The following is an 18145-nucleotide window of genomic DNA, read 5'->3' on the forward strand; positions in this document are numbered from 1 at the left end:
AAAACACACCAACTCCATGGATGGCAGCTATACTATAGAGCTTAGGATAGTCACTCTATAACAATCGAGCTATCATTTTGAAACTGAAGCATTTCAAAAGAAAAACTGGAGTTGTCTTTGTTAATGGAAATGATGGGAGAGAAAGACACATAAAACAAGTTATATTTAGAATGACTTTTGTTTCATCAAAATTGTCCATGCAGAATCATCACTCGCCGAATTAATAAGAGTTCTCTACAGAATGTCTTCATTGTAGCTGGAGGATCAGCCACACATCAAACATTTTATCTGCATGTATATAGACTGGGAAACTCATATTTCTTTTATTAATGTAACCTTTTCTCAAAATAAAGAGGAAATCTCTCATACACAGTTGAATGCAGACATGAAAACTTAAGTATTCTCTCATATCTTTTGTTTTCCACTTCATTAACCATGTTAGTTAAGTATGACAAAATAACCACTTCCTTATCTTCCTCAATATATATACTGTACATTCTGTACTTTGACGTGGAGAAACACAAAAAAAGAAAAGATGTTTCTTCCAATGGGCATGTGGTTCACCATTGTGATTTTTCTCCTCGGTATTCCAGGAGGTAAGTGCTAAATTATACTTCTTTTCATTCTTGATAATGTCACTTCAGAACAATCAAGGAAAAGGTAAGAAGATAAGCTACACAGTTTGTGTCAAATGCATGGATTTCTCCTTGAATTTGGACCATGATGAAGAGGAAGTAGCTCAAGTCTCCTTCAGGATGATGTGATAGAAGGCCCACAGGAGAGATTCAAAGCTACAGTTCTTAAGAGGGTAGTTTTATTAAAGATACTAGAAAAAGCAATCTAAAGGGTTAATAGGTGCAAAAAAGGAAAAGATTGCTTTGATCCGTTGGTGATAAGTCACCATAACACAAACTGTGAGCACTTTGTATGATGAAACATTTACATGTTGTATTGGCTCCTTTTTCCTTTTTAGCTAATGGATTAATTTAAAGTTGTATTTTGTGACTCATGATTAGCTTGGCTTCTTCATTCTATTTAGATCACTGTGCCCAGATCTATGGAGGAAAAGAATCAATTCCACATTCAAGACCTTTTATGGCCAAGATGAAAGACTCAAAGGAGCACCTTTGTGGGGGGACCCTGATCAAACCAAACTGGGTATTAACAGCAGCTCACTGCGAAATGTAAGTTCGGAAGTTTTGCTAAGTTTTTATTTATTTATTTTTAAAATCTTGTTATATATATATTCATTCAAGCATAACATAGTCCTGCAATTTAGGGATGATCAAAACTTAAGGTTTCAACCCAAGCAAAATTGTCAGCTGGGTATCATCTTTTAGGTAAGTTGTTCACTATCCCAGCTTCTTGGCCTAAATTCTAGGGGTTACAATGAATCAAAGAAATCCAATCTCTGTGTATGTGTATGTACCTATATGTTACTAGGATTTTTAAATACAATAAATATGTACAAAAAGAGATTTAAAATAGGAAAAGGGGGGGGGGAACAGAAAAGGAAGAAAATACACATTCTATCTATCAAGTAATTATCACTTTATTATTTTCACCATTCTTTTTCCTTTTTATATCCCAAATGGCAAAGTCGTCAATTTAATCTTTTCTTCTTTCTTCTCTATGTAAGGTTACCAGCTTTACAAAAGATTTTTATCTTTTTTCTTTCTTTTCCTGTATCCAGATTGGAAAGACTTTGCTATTTTTTCAAGTACAGTTAATGTTATAATCCTAACTTCCATTGCAAAAATTTCATTACTTTCCCAACCTCTTGCATGCAATAATCTCACCACAGTTACCATATGCAAAATTGGTTTCTCAAACTTCTTTTCTAAATCAGTGATCATAAAACCCAATAAGAATAATTCTGATCACACAGACACAGATACACACCTCTACGGTTGGGGTCTAGCCAGATGAAGGGCTATAAACCACAGTAGGGAGAAACTGGGATAAACCAAAAACCTTGATAAAATAGCAGACAAGATTGTGCTGGCATACTTACTAGCCAGAGATTGGAATCAACTTTCATAGATGGTATTAGAGAATTTAAAAGCCCTCTTCCAATTGTTTCTATTCCATGTAGAGCAAAGCATGACATTAATAGCACAAGCCTCCCTGCACATTATTGGTGTTCTTGTTTTTCTGAAAATTGCAAATAATTTGACCTCCCTTTGATTTTCTACCTCCCGAATATCCATATATAGGTGTGAATATTCATGTATTGTAATTTATTTTTGAACATAGCCAGAAATAGGCCATTGAAAGTATTTTGCATCTTCTATCAAAATATATATTTACTTTCACTGTTGAAATAATACTCCAATGAAAATTGAAATAAAGCCTGCTGTCTCCAAATTTTAAATTTATGTGCCAGGATATAAACAATGTTAAATACAGTAGAATTTACTTCTGAAGAAAAACGGAAGATTGAACTGCCAAATGATTAAACTTGATATCCTTTAGCTGAGATTATAACATATTATCCTTGCTAGAAATTAACTTGACTCAATTCTTATTTACCCTCTTTGTTTTTTAGAATAGGGGACATTGAAGTTATTCTTGGAATTCATTCAGAAGAAGACAAAACGAAACAAGTTTTCAAAGTTACTAAGAAATTTCCTCACCCGTACTATGATAATGTCACAAACGAGAATGACATTATGCTTCTACAGGTATATTCTAAGGGTTATACATAAATAATATACATGTGAAGAACAGCAAGAATGCATTTCTCCTTTTCTTTATGGATACAGGGAGTCCTTAACATACAACCCTATTTGGGACCTCCCTTTGTAATGGGGGGCCGAATTCAGCTACCCTGCTGCTAGCTACCATGGTGGTGGGGCCAGTGGAGAATTTTTCATCTGGCTTTGCTTATTTCTAAGGTTATTTCTTCTAACTTCGGAGGCAGAGCCAGAGTTGCCTAGCTACAAGGAGGTTGGGCTATACAATTAGTTTCATTAGTTTCAAATAATTTACATACCCTTGCAGAAAGCAGTATACAGGGGATTTAGCTCTAGCCTTGAGAATGGAGGGAGAATAAAAGAAACACTTACTGACTCAAGTTGTTGATTTGGCCTACTTCAAAGGGATGACAAGCAGCCCATATGAGGAGCCTACCAGTTGAGGACCATTTCATTGGCATAGGAATCACCACTGATGATGGCAGCAGTGGAATAAAGAATATTCTCACACTTATGTGTTGGAAAAAATGCTTTTCCCTTTCATTTCAGAGATGGAGAGCAGGAGGGAGGAATTCTTATTTCTATATAAATAATCAGCAGATGTGAAATTGCCCATATTGAAGAAGTATTAATGTTGTTACTATTATAATTGGTTTTTATTGCAAGGGACTCAGATGGCAATAATGTTGCTTCTCAGACCCATTGCGTCTGCACAATATTGTAATGTAGGTCAGGCTGAGATAGGGTGACTCTCCGAGGTGCAAGTCTAACATATGATCCATTACACACGATACTGACATGTAAGGATTATTCTTTTTTTCTTCCCTCTTGTCTCATTTAAGCTTAATAAACAAGCAAAACTTAACAAGAATGTTGCCATCGTCAAGCTTCCTCGGGTGTATAATGGCCTCAAGACAGGAACACAGTGTCTGGTAGCTGGTTGGGGGAGTACTGAAAGTGAAAGCGAATCAGATGTCCTCCGTGAAGTTAATGTCACTGTCATTGCAAGACACATCTGCAATGATCGAAACCACTATAATTCCGATCCAATAGTGACAATGAATATGGTCTGTGCTGGTGACAGGAGAGGAGGGAAGGATGCATGTGATGTAAGTATATCCATCTACCTGCTCTGAATGTTTGAAATTCAAAAATAATATACCAAAAGCAGAATTTGAACAAATGAGTAATCCTACTTGCATGCTTCTAGCGTTCTAAGAAATCGAAGTCCTACACTACCAATATAACAACTGTAAAATTAATAAAATCTTCCCATCATAAAGTCAATTGCAAAAAAAAATCTGGAATTATATATCCCTCTAGATTGGCAGCATTATGATATGCAATGAATCTTTTTTAAAAAGTACAGGCAGTCCTTGACTTACGAGCCTGCCTGAAGCCAAAATTTCTGTTGCCAAGTGAGACAGTTATTAAGTAAATTTTACTTCATTTTACAAACGTTCTTGCCACAGTTGTTAAGTGAACTGTGCAAATTTAATGAACTAAATGAGCTGTCAAGGACTAACTTGTACTTATCGATGGAGCACTTGGGGGGAGGGGGCACCAGAGTATGTGAATTTTTCAGAACACTCTCCTGAAGTGTAGCTGGCACCTTGTCTGCCTAAATGTGGCTACATTCTTCACCTATTCAGAATTCACACTTGCAGAATAGATTGTATCTTTAGGCAACTAAATGTATTTGGTCATTTCCTCATCAAGAAAGCAGTGATGGGAGGGAGCTAAAGCACAAACACACAGAGAGATACATGCACACAGAAAGACTCGCATCTATTTCCTCTCCCCCCCCCCCCAGTTCTTCTTTAAAGGTGTTGGGAAAAATATATATTTTGGCTAAAATTCATGTTCTGGAATTGTGAAATAAGGACAAGTATATATGTACGGTCAGAAATAAAGCTATTTTCTAAACAGTGCCATTTTAGATTTAGGTTTACTTGTCTATTCTGTAAATTTCGATCAAGGATTCCCTTTTCCCATCTTTTCCCACCCCATTAACTCTGCAAGATAGGCTTGATTGAGAGGGGTAAAGAACAGAGAGAGACACTCAGTCTTTTTTAGGGCGGGGGGGTTGCAGAGTGTGAAAAAAAACTCAATATGGAAGCCAAAATCAGGCAATCATAGTCTTGCCACTTTTTTACATGCTTCAGGGCAGAAGGTTGATTCTGTGACCAGGATGGGCATATTTCTCCACTTCTGGCCTTGGAGGGTCAAAGTATACTAGAGTGAAGGGACGTCTACTGAGAAACCATCCTCTGACCCCCTTTCTCCAGACACCTGAATGGGGCACTTGCAGGGGGGCCTTCCAACCAGCCAAAATTGGGAAATTGGAAACACTGTATCTGTCCTATGGGCAGCATAGAGATTTAGTGAATAAATCAATTAAATAGGACTACTGCAAATAATGCAAAATGTCTCTTCTCCCCACCCACCCCATTTTCTCCCTTGTGCAGGGTGATTCTGGTGGTCCTTTGATGTGCAAAGGGGAACAAAGAGGCATTGTTTCCTTTGGTGACGAATGTGGAAACCCTAAGTATCCTGGTGTCTACACCCTTCTGACAAAGGAATATTCTCGTTGGATAAATAGTGTTATACAAAGCAATTAATAGAATTATCATTTGATGTTGACTTTCTTTTTTATTATATTCATTCATTACAATTCCTTTAAGACAATCTTTTCCAGCCTTTTTCCTCCAGATGTATTTGACTAGGCACACCATACTCAGCCAACACAAAATCATTGAGCCTGCCAGCTAAAAGTAACAGCAATTTCAGATAAATTCATCTAGAGGATAACTGATCAGTTTGGGTATTTAGGTTTTCTATTTAAATGCAATTTTTTAACTAAGTTTTCTTTTCCTTTATAAAAGCTAAGAAAAAGTTTCTAGAAATTTCTCTTTATTTTTCTCTCTGTGTGTGCACTTAATCTGCTAGATAAAGTTATTCCAATGTTTATCACAAACTAAGTGGTAGCTTATTTCCCAAAAGCAGAAGTAAATAAATCTTTGTTGAAAACCATCTTGTTATTGGTTCTTTTGTTGTCGTTGTTCATTTGTGCTATGTATCCAGTGTTTGCTTGTGGCAAACTTCAGACTTTTTCTGCATTTGGAAGAATGAATTTCTGTGCTGGGAATGGCTTTTAAATGCATAATAACATAATTGGACTTCTCTTATAATTGGAGGTACCTTGGAATTGCAAAATTACCAAATAAACATACATTAGTCCTTTATCGTTTGAGACTTCTTATGGATCTGTACACCACTTTTATGAGTGGCAATGTGAGAGCACTTGAAAGCATTGGAACCACTTGTCTTCTGCAGTTAGAAGTTTTCATCATTCAATGCTTTCAAACAAAGGTTGGACAACCATTTGTCTGATATCATATGAGGCAGGCGATTGACTACAAGAGTAGTTTATCTGCAAGGCGTGACATATATGATAAACATACGGTGGAGGAAGTGAGAGCTCTTTTTTTTTCATGCACTGCTCGGAAGAAGAAAGTCAAGGAGTGATCTTGACTTTTGTTAAGGATTGGGGAAAAATTAAACAGAGAGCTGTATGCACTTCCTGCAGGATATGTACAGAGAAAGCCAAATGTTTACAATAAACTTGATAGGATTTGCACTCCAGTCACAATTAGGATGTGGAGGAAGGGTTAACAATTTTGGTTCATCTAGTGATGGGTTGGACCTGAATAAGTGGACTGAAAGTGTTCTCAGCTGACAGATTGTATCACCAAAATCATGTGAATGTGCTCTGCAAGTTAAAGCAATAATAATGCCAAACCTCAAAGCAGACTTGACTAGAACCTTTCATAATGTATCTATTGGCTTCCAAGATTCTCTGTGGAGTATTTCAAATAGTAGCACCTAGCACTGATAAAGGGTGTGGTTAATTTACCTACCTGCTACCGTTTTTATCATTTTCCAGAGTTGGTAATCCTCAATAGAGCCGAACAGAATAGAGATCCAATTATCTCACAATGAGAGTAGAATTGCAGAGTCATGTTTGAAACAAGAATGAATAGAGCTCTCTCTCTGTCTCTGTCTGTCTGTCTGTCTGTCTGTCTCTCTCTCTCTCTCTCTCCCTCCCTCCCTCTCTCTCTCTCACTCTGTGTGTAGTGTAATGTTTGAACCCTGCCAATATATTTGAAAGAATATAAGAATATACTACGTGAGAACATTCTATGCCGGGATTAGACAAGCATCTGGGTTTTTTCCCAGGATTGAATCAAGATTCTGGTTTCTATCTATCTATCTATCTATCTATCAAAACACTTGAGATGACAGATTTTTGTTTCCAGGATTTGCAATGTGAGGCCAGTCCTATGTCCTGTGTTCTAGATAAGTGAAATTGGAGAACGCTTTGCTTTTTTATAGCATTTTCTACCAAGGATTCTTACCTCGATTAACTTTTAAATGGCTGGTGAAGACATTGTTTGGTGGAACTTTTAATAGTCAATCCTTCTTTATGAGTTTATAAATTATTCTTTATTTTAAAGGCATGAAACATTGTTCAGCATTTTCATCTAATATACTTTTTTAGTTATTTATGTTGGTTCATTCCCTTGAGCACTCACTGAGCAGAAAATTACATTATCACATGATTCTGTACTGATGAAATAAATTAAAATGGCTAATCAGGAGTATTTATGATTGTTGACAATTTGGCTCTTCCCAGTCAAACCCAAATTGTGCTTAACAGCAAATTTCTAAGAATTTTCTTTCATCTTTTGATCACAATTAACTCTACAACTACGTGAAATGAAACTTTCTGTGCAAATGTTTTATGCTTGCCTAGTCTGCCAACCTCATCTGCTTCTCACCAACTGTCAAGTAATAAATAATGAGGCTTTGAAAATGACAGTAAAATAGGAGAACACAGTACAAAAATAATGTAAAAGATCTCTATTTGCATTTCTACTATACATGAACCCACCTTCTTTAGCTTGTCCTTGCTATAAAGCCACCAGTTGTTAGAATAGACTAGAATGTATAAATTAAGATGCTATTAACAGGGTTCAAGTATACAATTCTCATGAAAACAGAATAACTGTTTATTCCTTTTACGTATTACATGGTGAACTTCTACAATAAGCTCTTCTTTGAAAGAAGTCAGTCACCTGTTGTCCCAGTATGGAATGCACCATATAAGCCTTGGGGACAGTACCCTTCCTCCAGAGTTTTTACTGATGGATTTAGTTATCTTCCAAAGATCTGTCCCAAAGAATGATGAACAGTCATCCCATCACACAATTCCAGAAGTGGCTGAAGCAACAGAATGTTGATGTCACAATCATGTGGGCCTCTAGTAGACTTGTTCAGTCTTTCTCCAGGTTTAGTGTTCCGCCTACAGTATTGTAACCTACCCTTTTTTTGTGTGACAACAAAAATTTTTTAGTGACAGCTAATTTCTCTCTCTTTCACCACTGCACACCTTGCTAAACTCTGGTGCCTAAAAATGATACCTCCTTCTCCGAAGGCTTTTTATTATCAGTGAATATTTCTAAACTTGCCAAGAATGCATTTCGCAAATGAATCCTGGGTTTTTTTATGTGTTCAATATATATTGAATATCTTGTTGGCAAACTCAGAGTAGCACCTATGGAGCTTTTGTTTCTTTTTTGCTTTTCTATTACCATTTTCTTCCTCAAAAACCAGAGGGGTAAGTGCTATTTTGTGAATGTATTTTCCTCACTTTGCCTTTGTGCAACAGCAATTGTTTAAAGGTGAATGGGAGCATAATGGGAACAAGGTGATCTAAAGAAACCGAAATCTCTCAAACAGAAGATTCTCTCATCACCAGCTCCAGCTTCATTCTCATCTCCAACGAGCAACTGATCTTCTAGCACCAACAAGGCTTTAAAAGATTTAAAACAAAGCCTTTTTTCAAAGCCTCAATGATACATGGAGGGATTTGTTCTAAGGCAGAGGTGACCACAGGAGAGGAGCAAAGGGAATCATGATGCAAATTTCATGCCCTTTGAGCATGCTCTGTGATGTCACATGGCTATATGAAAGAAGTGGAAATGTCTGTCGCCCTCTCATCACAGAGAAAAGAAGGACTAGGGGTGATATAATAGCTGTATTCCAGTATTTGAACGGCTGCCACAAAGAAGAGGGGGTCAACTTATTTTCCAAAGCACCAGAAGGCAAGACAAGAAACAAAGGATGAAAACTAATCAAGCAACCTATAACTAAGGAGAAACTTCTTAACAGTGAGAACTATTAATCAGTGGAACTTGCCTTCAGAAGTTGTGCTTCCTCACTGGAGATTTTTAAGAAAAGACTGGATAGCCACTTGTCCACCTGAAATTGTACAGGATTTCCTGCTTGAGCAGGGGATTGGACTAGAAAACCCCCAAGATCCCTTCCAGCTCTATTCTAATTGATTGATTATTTTGATAAAAGCATTGGATCCTGCTGACACCTAGAGCAAAGGAATAGTTTCTCTCCAAAATAGAAAAGCATTTCAATAAAGTTTTAAAGAGTTTCCACTCATTTTGCACTTGAGGTTGCTATTCAGACACTTGAATTTTGCATATCCAAATGCAAAACACTTTTATTGCATTTCTCTCTGATAGTATTAGAATAGAATAACAGAACTGGAAGGGACCTTTGAGGTCTTCGAGTCCAAACCCCTGCCTGCACAGGAAACACTATACCATTTCAGACAAATGTTTATCCAACATCTTAAAAACTTACAGTGTTGGAGCATTCACAACTTCTGGAGGCAAGTTGTTCCACTGATTAATTGGTCAGGAAATTTCTCCTCAGTTCTAAGTTGCTTCTCTCCTTGATTAGTTTCCACCCATTGCTTCTTCTTCTACCCTCAGGTGCTTTGGAGAATAGTTTGACTCCCTCTTCTTTGTGGCAGCCCCTATTCTTTCAGAGCTCAAACTGGTGGCTTAAAGATTATAACTATCACACCTGTGAAACATGTAGATTTTGCTTAAAAACAGGTTGGCTCCACTGTCTTGCAAAGAATGATGTCCCACTCTTCTACTGCCCCTCTCCTAAAAAAAAGTAAACTGAGGAGGGAGAGGGAGCCTCCTATGACAGGAAGCAACCTCACGTGTTTCCTTCAATAAAATGGCAGGTTTGCCACTGACTGCCATTTTGTGTATGGACAAGCCTCCTCAACATTCATTTTGTTAGACCTCCCATGACAAAATCTCAGACTGTGAAATGAAATTCCAAATCACAATATCCTCAATGGTAACTGTAAAAATATCCTACTGTAAATATGTATAATGATAGAAAGAATAAGTGCTTTAATGTTAACTTCTTCTGTCACCCTTTGCACATGCATAGTAATTTCTGCATCAGAAAGTCTTCTCTGTCGGGCTCACTACATGATTTAAAATTTTGATTGGCAGGGTTCTAAACTGTGCAGAGAAATTCTAGGAGCCTAAATTTAACCGTAAATATGAAAACTGCAGAAGCAGAACTAGTGTCATCATCTTTATTTGCTTTCTTCCTTGCGTATGATTACGGTCAGTGAATGGAGCTCTTCAATAGTTAGTTCATAATTATATGATGTTCAACCTGATCCAACTGGCTTTTCTCATAGTTCAATCTGCAGATCTATCTGAGGAGGAAGAACACACAATACCATATGTGGTTGGTCTCATCAAACACAAACATTTATTATGTGCAGGAACGTTGATCAAACATAATTGGGTGTTAACGGCAGCCCATTGCTTTCCGTGAGTATCCACATTTTGTTCAATTTTTTTTTCTTGCCATTGCATCCATTTAGGCATCCTTTAGGCAAGCCTATTAGACATTTTCCAACCAGATATCTAGAGTTGATTTCTAATATAAATTGCTAGAAAGAGTTACACACACACACCCAATCGGATTTAACTCAACTCAGAAAAACACAATTGCTAAATACCTATCAATCAATTAATCAGTCAATAAATCACAGAGAATAGAAATCCCATTGTAAGCGAGAAATGTGATGTGGAAGATAAACTCCAAGAAGAAAGGAAAGTGAGATTCATCTTCTGACATTTTTGGAAGAATAATGTTCCAATGTCATGTTTCTGTAAAAAAAAAATCCATTCTTGTGGTTTCATCATATTTACATTGCTAAATCTATATCACTCCAAGGGTTTTTTTCTGGCCCATAGTTAATCTTGACCGCTACAAGAACCTCTATCAATGTGTTAACATTAGCTATGCAAACAAACAATTATTCTTGTTAATGTTGCTGTTATTATGGTTCATTGCATAGTCAGCCAGGCTGGATTTGGTATTTCTGCCACCTATCAAATCCTTCCCAAGGACTTGGAATAGGCAGCAATTGTACTTTGATAGTGACTACTAATTCCAGATGCTTGAAGTTATGGTCCCGCAGACATGTGGTTGGCATTATGCTGTGTAAAGTGGCATTTCAAACATTGAGAGATGTTTTGGGGAAGATGCCCAAAGATAAACATTGTATGAAAGTAGGAGGAAGGACACATATATGAAGACAAATATTGCTACCGTATATTGAATTACTACATACTCTAATTTATCTTTTTAGGAGTGAAGAAACATATATTGGTGTTGGAAGACAAGCCATAATTAAGGATGAAGGAAAAGATTTTATAAACATTACCAAAATCTTTTTTTACCCAGGATTTGATCCAAAAACATTTGAAAATGATATCATGCTTTTGAAGGTAAATCAGTTCATTGATTATGAACGTTCTGAGAAAAAAGAATCTATAGCATTGTGTTTATTGATATGAGCATGATCCTTCAGCAATGTGTAATTAACATTTATACATATTTATTTCCTGGCTCTTGACCAAACACAACAAATCTATTTAAAATTTATAAAACAATAACCTAATAAAATAATCAAACCAATAAGGTTTAGCAAATCAGGAATGATCATTACCGTATAATGATAGTTTGAAAAACCTAAAAACTTCAAAATTACTAGAGCCAAGAAGCCAAAATACATAATTAAAATAAGAATCAAAGAGTGAGGAGTTAAATGGAAAAATGGAAGTGAAAAAGACTTCAACTTCAACAAGATCCCAAAATTGGAACTTCCACAGTCTGGGCGGTACAGGCCTGCTTGTCACTCAAGAGCATTTTTGCTTGTTCAGACTGCAGAGTAATTTCCTGGGAATGCATCAAGAACTATAATAGCAGGGCAATTTGTAACAGCAAATGTTTTCACATGGTAGGTCTGCTAAAACTCCATTATCAAAAATGTATTGTGTGTTGTTTCGTATGACTACTCAACTTAATTCTATCTCCTTCACTTAGCAGGCATTCAAAAGGGATCATTTATAGCTATAATATTCTGGGGATGTTAGAGGTATTTCTCTGCGGAAGTACTTACTCTCTTCTGCGAAATACCAATGTGCTATCTGGAACCAGTTTTGGATTCCATCAGTTATTTTGGGGTGTGCTATAAGCCAGGCAAGGAATTCATGGACTGTAGGCCAAATTAGTTTTCAAGATTTCCATTTTACCTACTTCTTTCTCCAGCTCCATTGGTTTCCCATATTTTCTCATTTCACCTGTCCCAGCATTAAGGAAGAGGAAAGATTTATCTCTGATCTATAGTAGAAAAGAGTTACCTATCTCAGCACTGGAATATGAGATTTAGCTCTCATCTTCGGACCCCAAATAAGCCCTTTTATTGGAGTGTAAAAGTGCATCAACTGGTAAGAAAAGAAGATTAATTTCCCACAAATCTGAGATAGATTAGAGAGTGGCAGAATCTATCAAAACCTATTAATTCAAATTAGCTATTTCTCTTTTTATTTTACCAGCTTCATGTTATGGCAACGAAGCTTAAAATAAACACCCTTCCAATTCCTAACTCTACCCATGATATCAAAGCAGGAACTTCCTGCATAGTGAAAGGATGGGGAACTACTAGTAAGAGGAGGAGATTTAAGAAATTCCGTGCAATTAACGTCACCATCATTGACAGAAATGTTTGCAATGACAAGAAACATTATAATTCTCATCCTGTGGTGACAAAGAAGATGGTGTGTGCTGGACAGAAGAACAGTGGGAAGGATTTATGTGTGGTAAGATAACTCTGTGCAGATTAAGGTTGCTTGCCATATCACTTCCATAGACCCCCATGTGGTTGTGGGAGAGTAAGGGGTCAGGAAACCCACTTTTTTAGCTGTGGCGCCATTGTATGAACACTATCTTAAGAGCCGAGGTGGCGCAGTGGTTAAGTTGCATTACTGCAGGCCACTTCAGCTGACCGTTATCTGCAATTCAGCGGTTCTAATCTCACCGGCTCAAGGTTGACTCAGCCTTCCATCCTTCCGAGGTGGGTGAAATGAGGACCCAGACCGTGGGGGCGATATGATGACTCTGTAAACCGCTTAGAGTGGGCTGAAAGCCCTATGAAGCAGTATATAAATCTAACTGCTATTGCTATTGCTACTATCCCCAGAGACAAGGATGGCCACTAGTCCACCGGAATTGAGGGAGGCTCCAAAATTGTTTACATATATAAATAGTAGGAAATGCCTTTTTCAAAAATTAGAATAAAAGAATTGATGCAAATGTTCATCCAAAAATTGTACATTATTTTATGCAGAAAGATATATCCTCATGAGAACATTGTGAATTTAAGAAGAGAAAGTTATAATACTGTTGATTTCACCACTATGTGAAAGTGGGTGACTATGGGACTTTTCTGATCATTGCAGTGTCTGCTGTTAATGTGCAAACAATCCAAGTGTCAGGTTCCCACTATCTCTTCTTATAGGATATTTCTTTTCTTTTACATTGGACTGGATCTGAGAGCCCTTCAGATACAAGACTGTCCGCTTTGAAATAGAGGAGATAAGCTTTTCCTTTGCTGGTCAACTGAAGAAGGCTTAGTCATGTGTAAGGACTCATAGAGGAACAGTTCAAAACTGTTACCACCACGTGAGGAAAGACATGGTTTGAGCTACACCATCTGGCTCTTTGGCTGATAAATCAGCAGGATGATCCACAGCAACAATCCTTGGCCTCAAAACAGTGGATCAAATGGGGAACTTGAAGTCCCATCCCCTTTTACCTGTCTGTAGTATGTGTGAGGGACGTGGTTGCTCAGTGGCTAGGACGCTGAGCTTATCAATCAGAAGGTCGGTAGTTCGGAGGTTCGAATCCCTAGCCCCGTGTAACGGAGTGAGCTCCTGTTAATTGTCCCAGCTTCTGCCAACCTAGCAGTTCGAAAGCATGTAAAAATGCAAGTAGAAAAATAGAAACTTTGGTGGAAGGTAACAGCTTTCGGTGCACCTTCGGCGTTTAGTCATGCCAGCTACATGACCACAGAGACGTCTTTGGACAGCACTGGTTCTTTGGCTTTGAAATGGAGATGAGCACCGCCCCCTAGAGTCAGAAACAATTAGCAGATATGTGCAAGAGGAACCTTTATGTTTATCTTTTAGTATGTGTGAGATGTTGCCTATTAAAAATGGGTGGGACTTTGGTCACTTGACCTTGCCTGCCATTTTTAAGCCAGTGTTGCATATTGCTCAGAATTCATTAAATTAAGAACATGACACATTACATCCCCATTTATGGTGTGATGTGTCTTAGGTGTAGGGAACTTTTTTCTTCCACCAGTTTTAAAAAATTTTTAAATTATTATTTTCTCCAAGGACCCCAGAAGTGGTGCAGAGATGTCATAAGTATGGGAGAAGCAACCTTTTCTGCCCCTTTTTATTTTATGGGAGAAATGAGATTTGTGCAAAATAAAATTACTGAACTTCTTTGAAACTGAATACATTTAAATTGTTAAACATAAATTAAAAAATTACGGTTACTTTTTCTGTACACATCAGCAGAGCTGTCTTAGCTTTTGTGAATGGAAACACACACCGTCTGTCTTTTTTCTCAGGGTGATGGCGGTGGGCCATTGATATGCAACGAGCATCAAAGAGGCATTGTCTCCTTTGTTAAAAAATGTGACCATCCTGAATATCCTGGCATCTATACTCAGCTCACAGACACCTATATCTCCTGGATAAAGACCATCATAGATGAAAATTCACCGTGACTGAACAATATTTGAGGAAGCTTTTCTCTTAGCTTGTGATTGCTTAAGTAACCCTTTTCCCATCTTGGTCCCTGCATTACAACTTCCCTTTTACATACGGAGAAGACAATGATGGGAACTTATTCAATGCTAGCTATACTGGCTACAGACTGTATACTGTAAATGTTTGAGGTTGGTCCTGAAAACTCAGCCTCTCCAGACCAGTTTTAATTTTCAGTCCATTGGTACTAAAGTAGGTTTCTATTCTCTGGTAAAAAAAAAAAAAAGTATTTTTTACAAAAAGTAAACACTTTTGAGTATGAAATAGAAATTTCTGCTTAGAAAGTTTATTGGCCCCCAGCGTTTGCATTACCTGCTCACTGAAAAATCTACCCTGCAAAAAGAAAACAATGAATGCTAAGGTAGTTTTCCCACTGCTGGCAGCAAATTTGTTGGTACCAATAAATTGTCTCTTAAGCATCATTTGCTTAACCAAAAGAAATTTGTTTGGTTGAAAAAATGTGAAATCTACAGCATGATCATCTTAAATGTTGGCTTCCTGGACCTGGGATACAGCGTTTTCAACAATATAATGAACCACTGCCAAAAGCATGCCTTGACAGTCTCAGGGAATGTGGCATTTTCTTTTGTGGTTCCACTGAATCTTGGCCAGTTTAATAGATTTTTCTGTGCACAATTAGGTGTTACATAGTCCACTGAAGTGAGGAGATTTAGGGGGATGTTCCTAGGAAGGATGAGCAAGGAACACCAGCAGTGTAGACCAAGTGTATATTCCCAGCAGGGTCATCCAATGCATGAAGATCATCCCACTGGCTCCGCTAAAGCAAGCAAGCACCTACATTGCATAGCAGTGATACAGGATGAAGCTAGAGATAGATGATTAGCCCAACGACAATAGAAAAAGTAACGTTTCATACCACACGAGAGAAGGCAATGATAAATCATTCCTGCATTTTACCAGTTGACCACATGGACAAACAAGATAAAGTGACTGACAAGATGGGCCCCTCAGTTCAGGTGGCCCTCCCTCTGTCTAAAGCACGGAAAGCTAGTCAGTTTGGGGCTGTAATACAGAAATTGCATCCGTATTAGGATTGCATCAAGTACAACTCTGAGTGGCAAGGACTGCAATCCATAGTCCAGTACTATCAATATATCCAAAAAGAGTTTGCAGCCCAAAGAAATCAAAAACAGCTTTGGACCTTTAGATGGTCATCCAAAAGAACTTAAATTGTTCTTTTTGATACCTGAAGCTTCCTCCTCCCCACCACTTACTTCCACTTCTGTTTAATTAAATGCTGAAGTAAAAATAACACATTGAATCGTGTACAATATCACACATTAGAAATGCATCACATCATATTATATTATGTGGCATTTTAATCCATTCTTCCTCTGGAGAGATCAAAACAATGGAATACAGCAATTTACTAATACCAATTCAAAATCTCATTCAAATCAGTCACCATCCCCTCAATCTAATCTGCTCACCGGAGTAGGATATGACTTTGGATAGATGAAAGGCACAGCAGTGTTATCAAAGCTCTGATGCTGGGTATCAGTCATGACAAAATCTGCCATCTTGCAGTCTGTGGAGATTCTCAGTCATTCAGGTCATGGGTGTCCCAAAGGTGCTTTTTTAGGAGGTATGAAATGGATGAGAAGAGAAACATCTTCCAAAGGAAAAAAAACAAGAAAGTCAAGTTGCCTCCTGAAAAAGCACCTCTGGGACAACCACGACCTAGATGACTGAGAATCTCTAAAGACTTTTAGCTATACAATTTGGGATGAACACCCTTTGAATGGTGGGGAGTAGGAATGGATTTCCAGAGGAAAAAGATGGCAGACTACAGGAACCAGGAGCACTACTCAGGTGACTCTGAAGACACAGGTAAACCTCCAAGTGTTTCAAAGACCCTCTAAAAGGATGCAAATATCCAGCTGTCTGCAAGGAATATAAATCATTCCCCACCATACAGTCAGAGCTGAAGAAGCTTCTTGGATGAGAAGTGAAACGTCTTCCAAAGAAATACCAAGAAAGCCTCCTTTGGGACTGCCGTCTTGCAGATTTTGATTTGCTGCAGGATTTGCTGGCTTACACATCATTTAAACCAGAATAACCTAAATTTACCTTCAGCAAGTTTATGGTATTGTCCAAAGATATCAGATAGAAAAAGCTTATTGTATGAATGAAGTGTATGCTTTATAGCATGCATAGCTTTCTATTTCCTGTTACAATTCTTTGCAGCTCTTTGTGCTTACAAAAATCAACACAAATATAATGGATCTTTATGAAAAACGCAGCCACACTTCAAAAGGTGTCACTGAGTTGCTAACACATTGCCATATTTCCTGACACCAGCTGTGCCATCAGTTGCAACAGTAAACATTCTACTTCTCTCTGGGCCCAGTGCCATCTGCAAAATTCTTCCATTCTGATCCACAGTTGGAGAAGAAAAGGAAACAAGAGGAGGTATGGTCCTCATTTAACAACTGTTCATTCAACAACCCTTTCAATTTTCAATGGCATTGATTCGTGGTGCTTATAATTGGTCTTTAGGTTCTGGCCACTGCAGTGCCCCAAGATCATGTGATTGTGATCTGGGTGCTGGAAAACTGGCCCAGTTAGGTGGATACCTTGCAAGAATGTATTTGCCACTTCCATTTTGGTGTATTTTATTGGCTAAAGAACTTGTGGTATCTGAATTTATTTTCAAGTTTTAGCTGAGCTTTCTATAAATAGAAAGCTACACACGAAAGATACTTAATAGTTTAAATGGAATTGAAACCAAATACCAGCTAGACAGCAAATGTATTTTGCTTTTCTTTTACATTTGTTATGCTTATGGGTCACATCTAGTGAAGCTATTACAGATACACTCTCTTGGATAACGAGTGCAAAACTCAAAGCAAGTTCCCTATTCAGATTCAAAGCTGTGGAAGGAAAGCAGTCTCAAAATACATGCCATAATAGTCTGCCTAATTGGAAAGCACAGGAAACTTCCTTGTGTTCATCTTATTTCAAGAACAGCCTTGCCCTGTTGTTATTTCATCGAAGTTTGGTAACTGGGGAGCATATCTGTCACTCCCCCCCCCCCAAAAAAAAGTCCTTTCATTTTGTAGAATGACATATATGGCCTTTCAGACTTTCCTAAGATCTCTATTTAATAGTTAAATAACTGCTCATTCGCCTTTCTCTCCTAATGGAAGACAGGCCATCTCCTTCTGCCCAACTTCTGACCTTATAAGCCAGGGGTGTCAAACTCACATTGTCATGTTGTTGTCATGTGACGTATCAAGACTTTCCCCCCTTCGCTAAAATGGGGAAGGGCGTGGCCAGCATGTGGCGCATCCGGTCCACGGGGCACAAGTTTGACACCACTGTTATAGGCAAACCAAGAGGGAA

General features: G+C 37.9%; 2 protein-coding genes across 2 annotated transcripts; both read left to right on the plus strand.

Moving 5' to 3' along the window:
• Positions 1-535: 535 nt before the first annotated feature.
• On the plus strand, positions 536-5551 carry LOC148045316 (granzyme A-like). Its single transcript, XM_087715079.1, has 5 exons — positions 536-596; positions 1040-1184; positions 2549-2684; positions 3539-3805; positions 5165-5551. Exons 1-5 carry the CDS (start codon positions 536-538, stop codon positions 5315-5317), a joined length of 762 nt encoding a protein of 253 aa, XP_087571205.1. The 3' UTR covers positions 5318-5551.
• Positions 5552-11167: 5616 nt separating this feature from the next.
• On the plus strand, positions 11168-14994 carry LOC106546065 (granzyme A-like). Its single transcript, XM_014062843.2, has 3 exons — positions 11168-11386; positions 12497-12760; positions 14581-14994. Exons 1-3 carry the CDS (start codon positions 11375-11377, stop codon positions 14737-14739), a joined length of 435 nt encoding a protein of 144 aa, XP_013918318.2. The 5' UTR covers positions 11168-11374; the 3' UTR covers positions 14740-14994.
• The last annotated feature ends 3151 nt before the right edge of the window (positions 14995-18145 follow it).

The sequence above is a fragment of the Thamnophis sirtalis genome, unplaced genomic scaffold (assembly GCF_051295495.1).
Source record: "Thamnophis sirtalis isolate CommonGarterSnake01/CBP01778 unplaced genomic scaffold, rThaSir2_p1.2 scaffold_5, whole genome shotgun sequence".
NCBI classification, from domain to species: Eukaryota; Metazoa; Chordata; class Lepidosauria; order Squamata; family Natricidae; genus Thamnophis; species Thamnophis sirtalis.

Coding starts and splice junctions, on each gene's coding strand:
- LOC106546065 (XM_014062843.2), top strand. Junction 12,761..14,580: donor GTGGGAAGGATTTATGTGTG/GTAAGATAACTC, acceptor CTTTTTTCTCAG/GGTGATGGCGGTGGGCCATT.
- LOC148045316 (XM_087715079.1), top strand. CDS start 536: ATGTTTCTTCCAATGGGCATGTGGTTCACCATTGTGATTTTTCTCCTC. Junction 597..1,039: donor TCTCCTCGGTATTCCAGGAG/GTAAGTGCTAAA, acceptor CATTCTATTTAG/ATCACTGTGCCCAGATCTAT. Junction 2,685..3,538: donor ATGACATTATGCTTCTACAG/GTATATTCTAAG, acceptor GTCTCATTTAAG/CTTAATAAACAAGCAAAACT.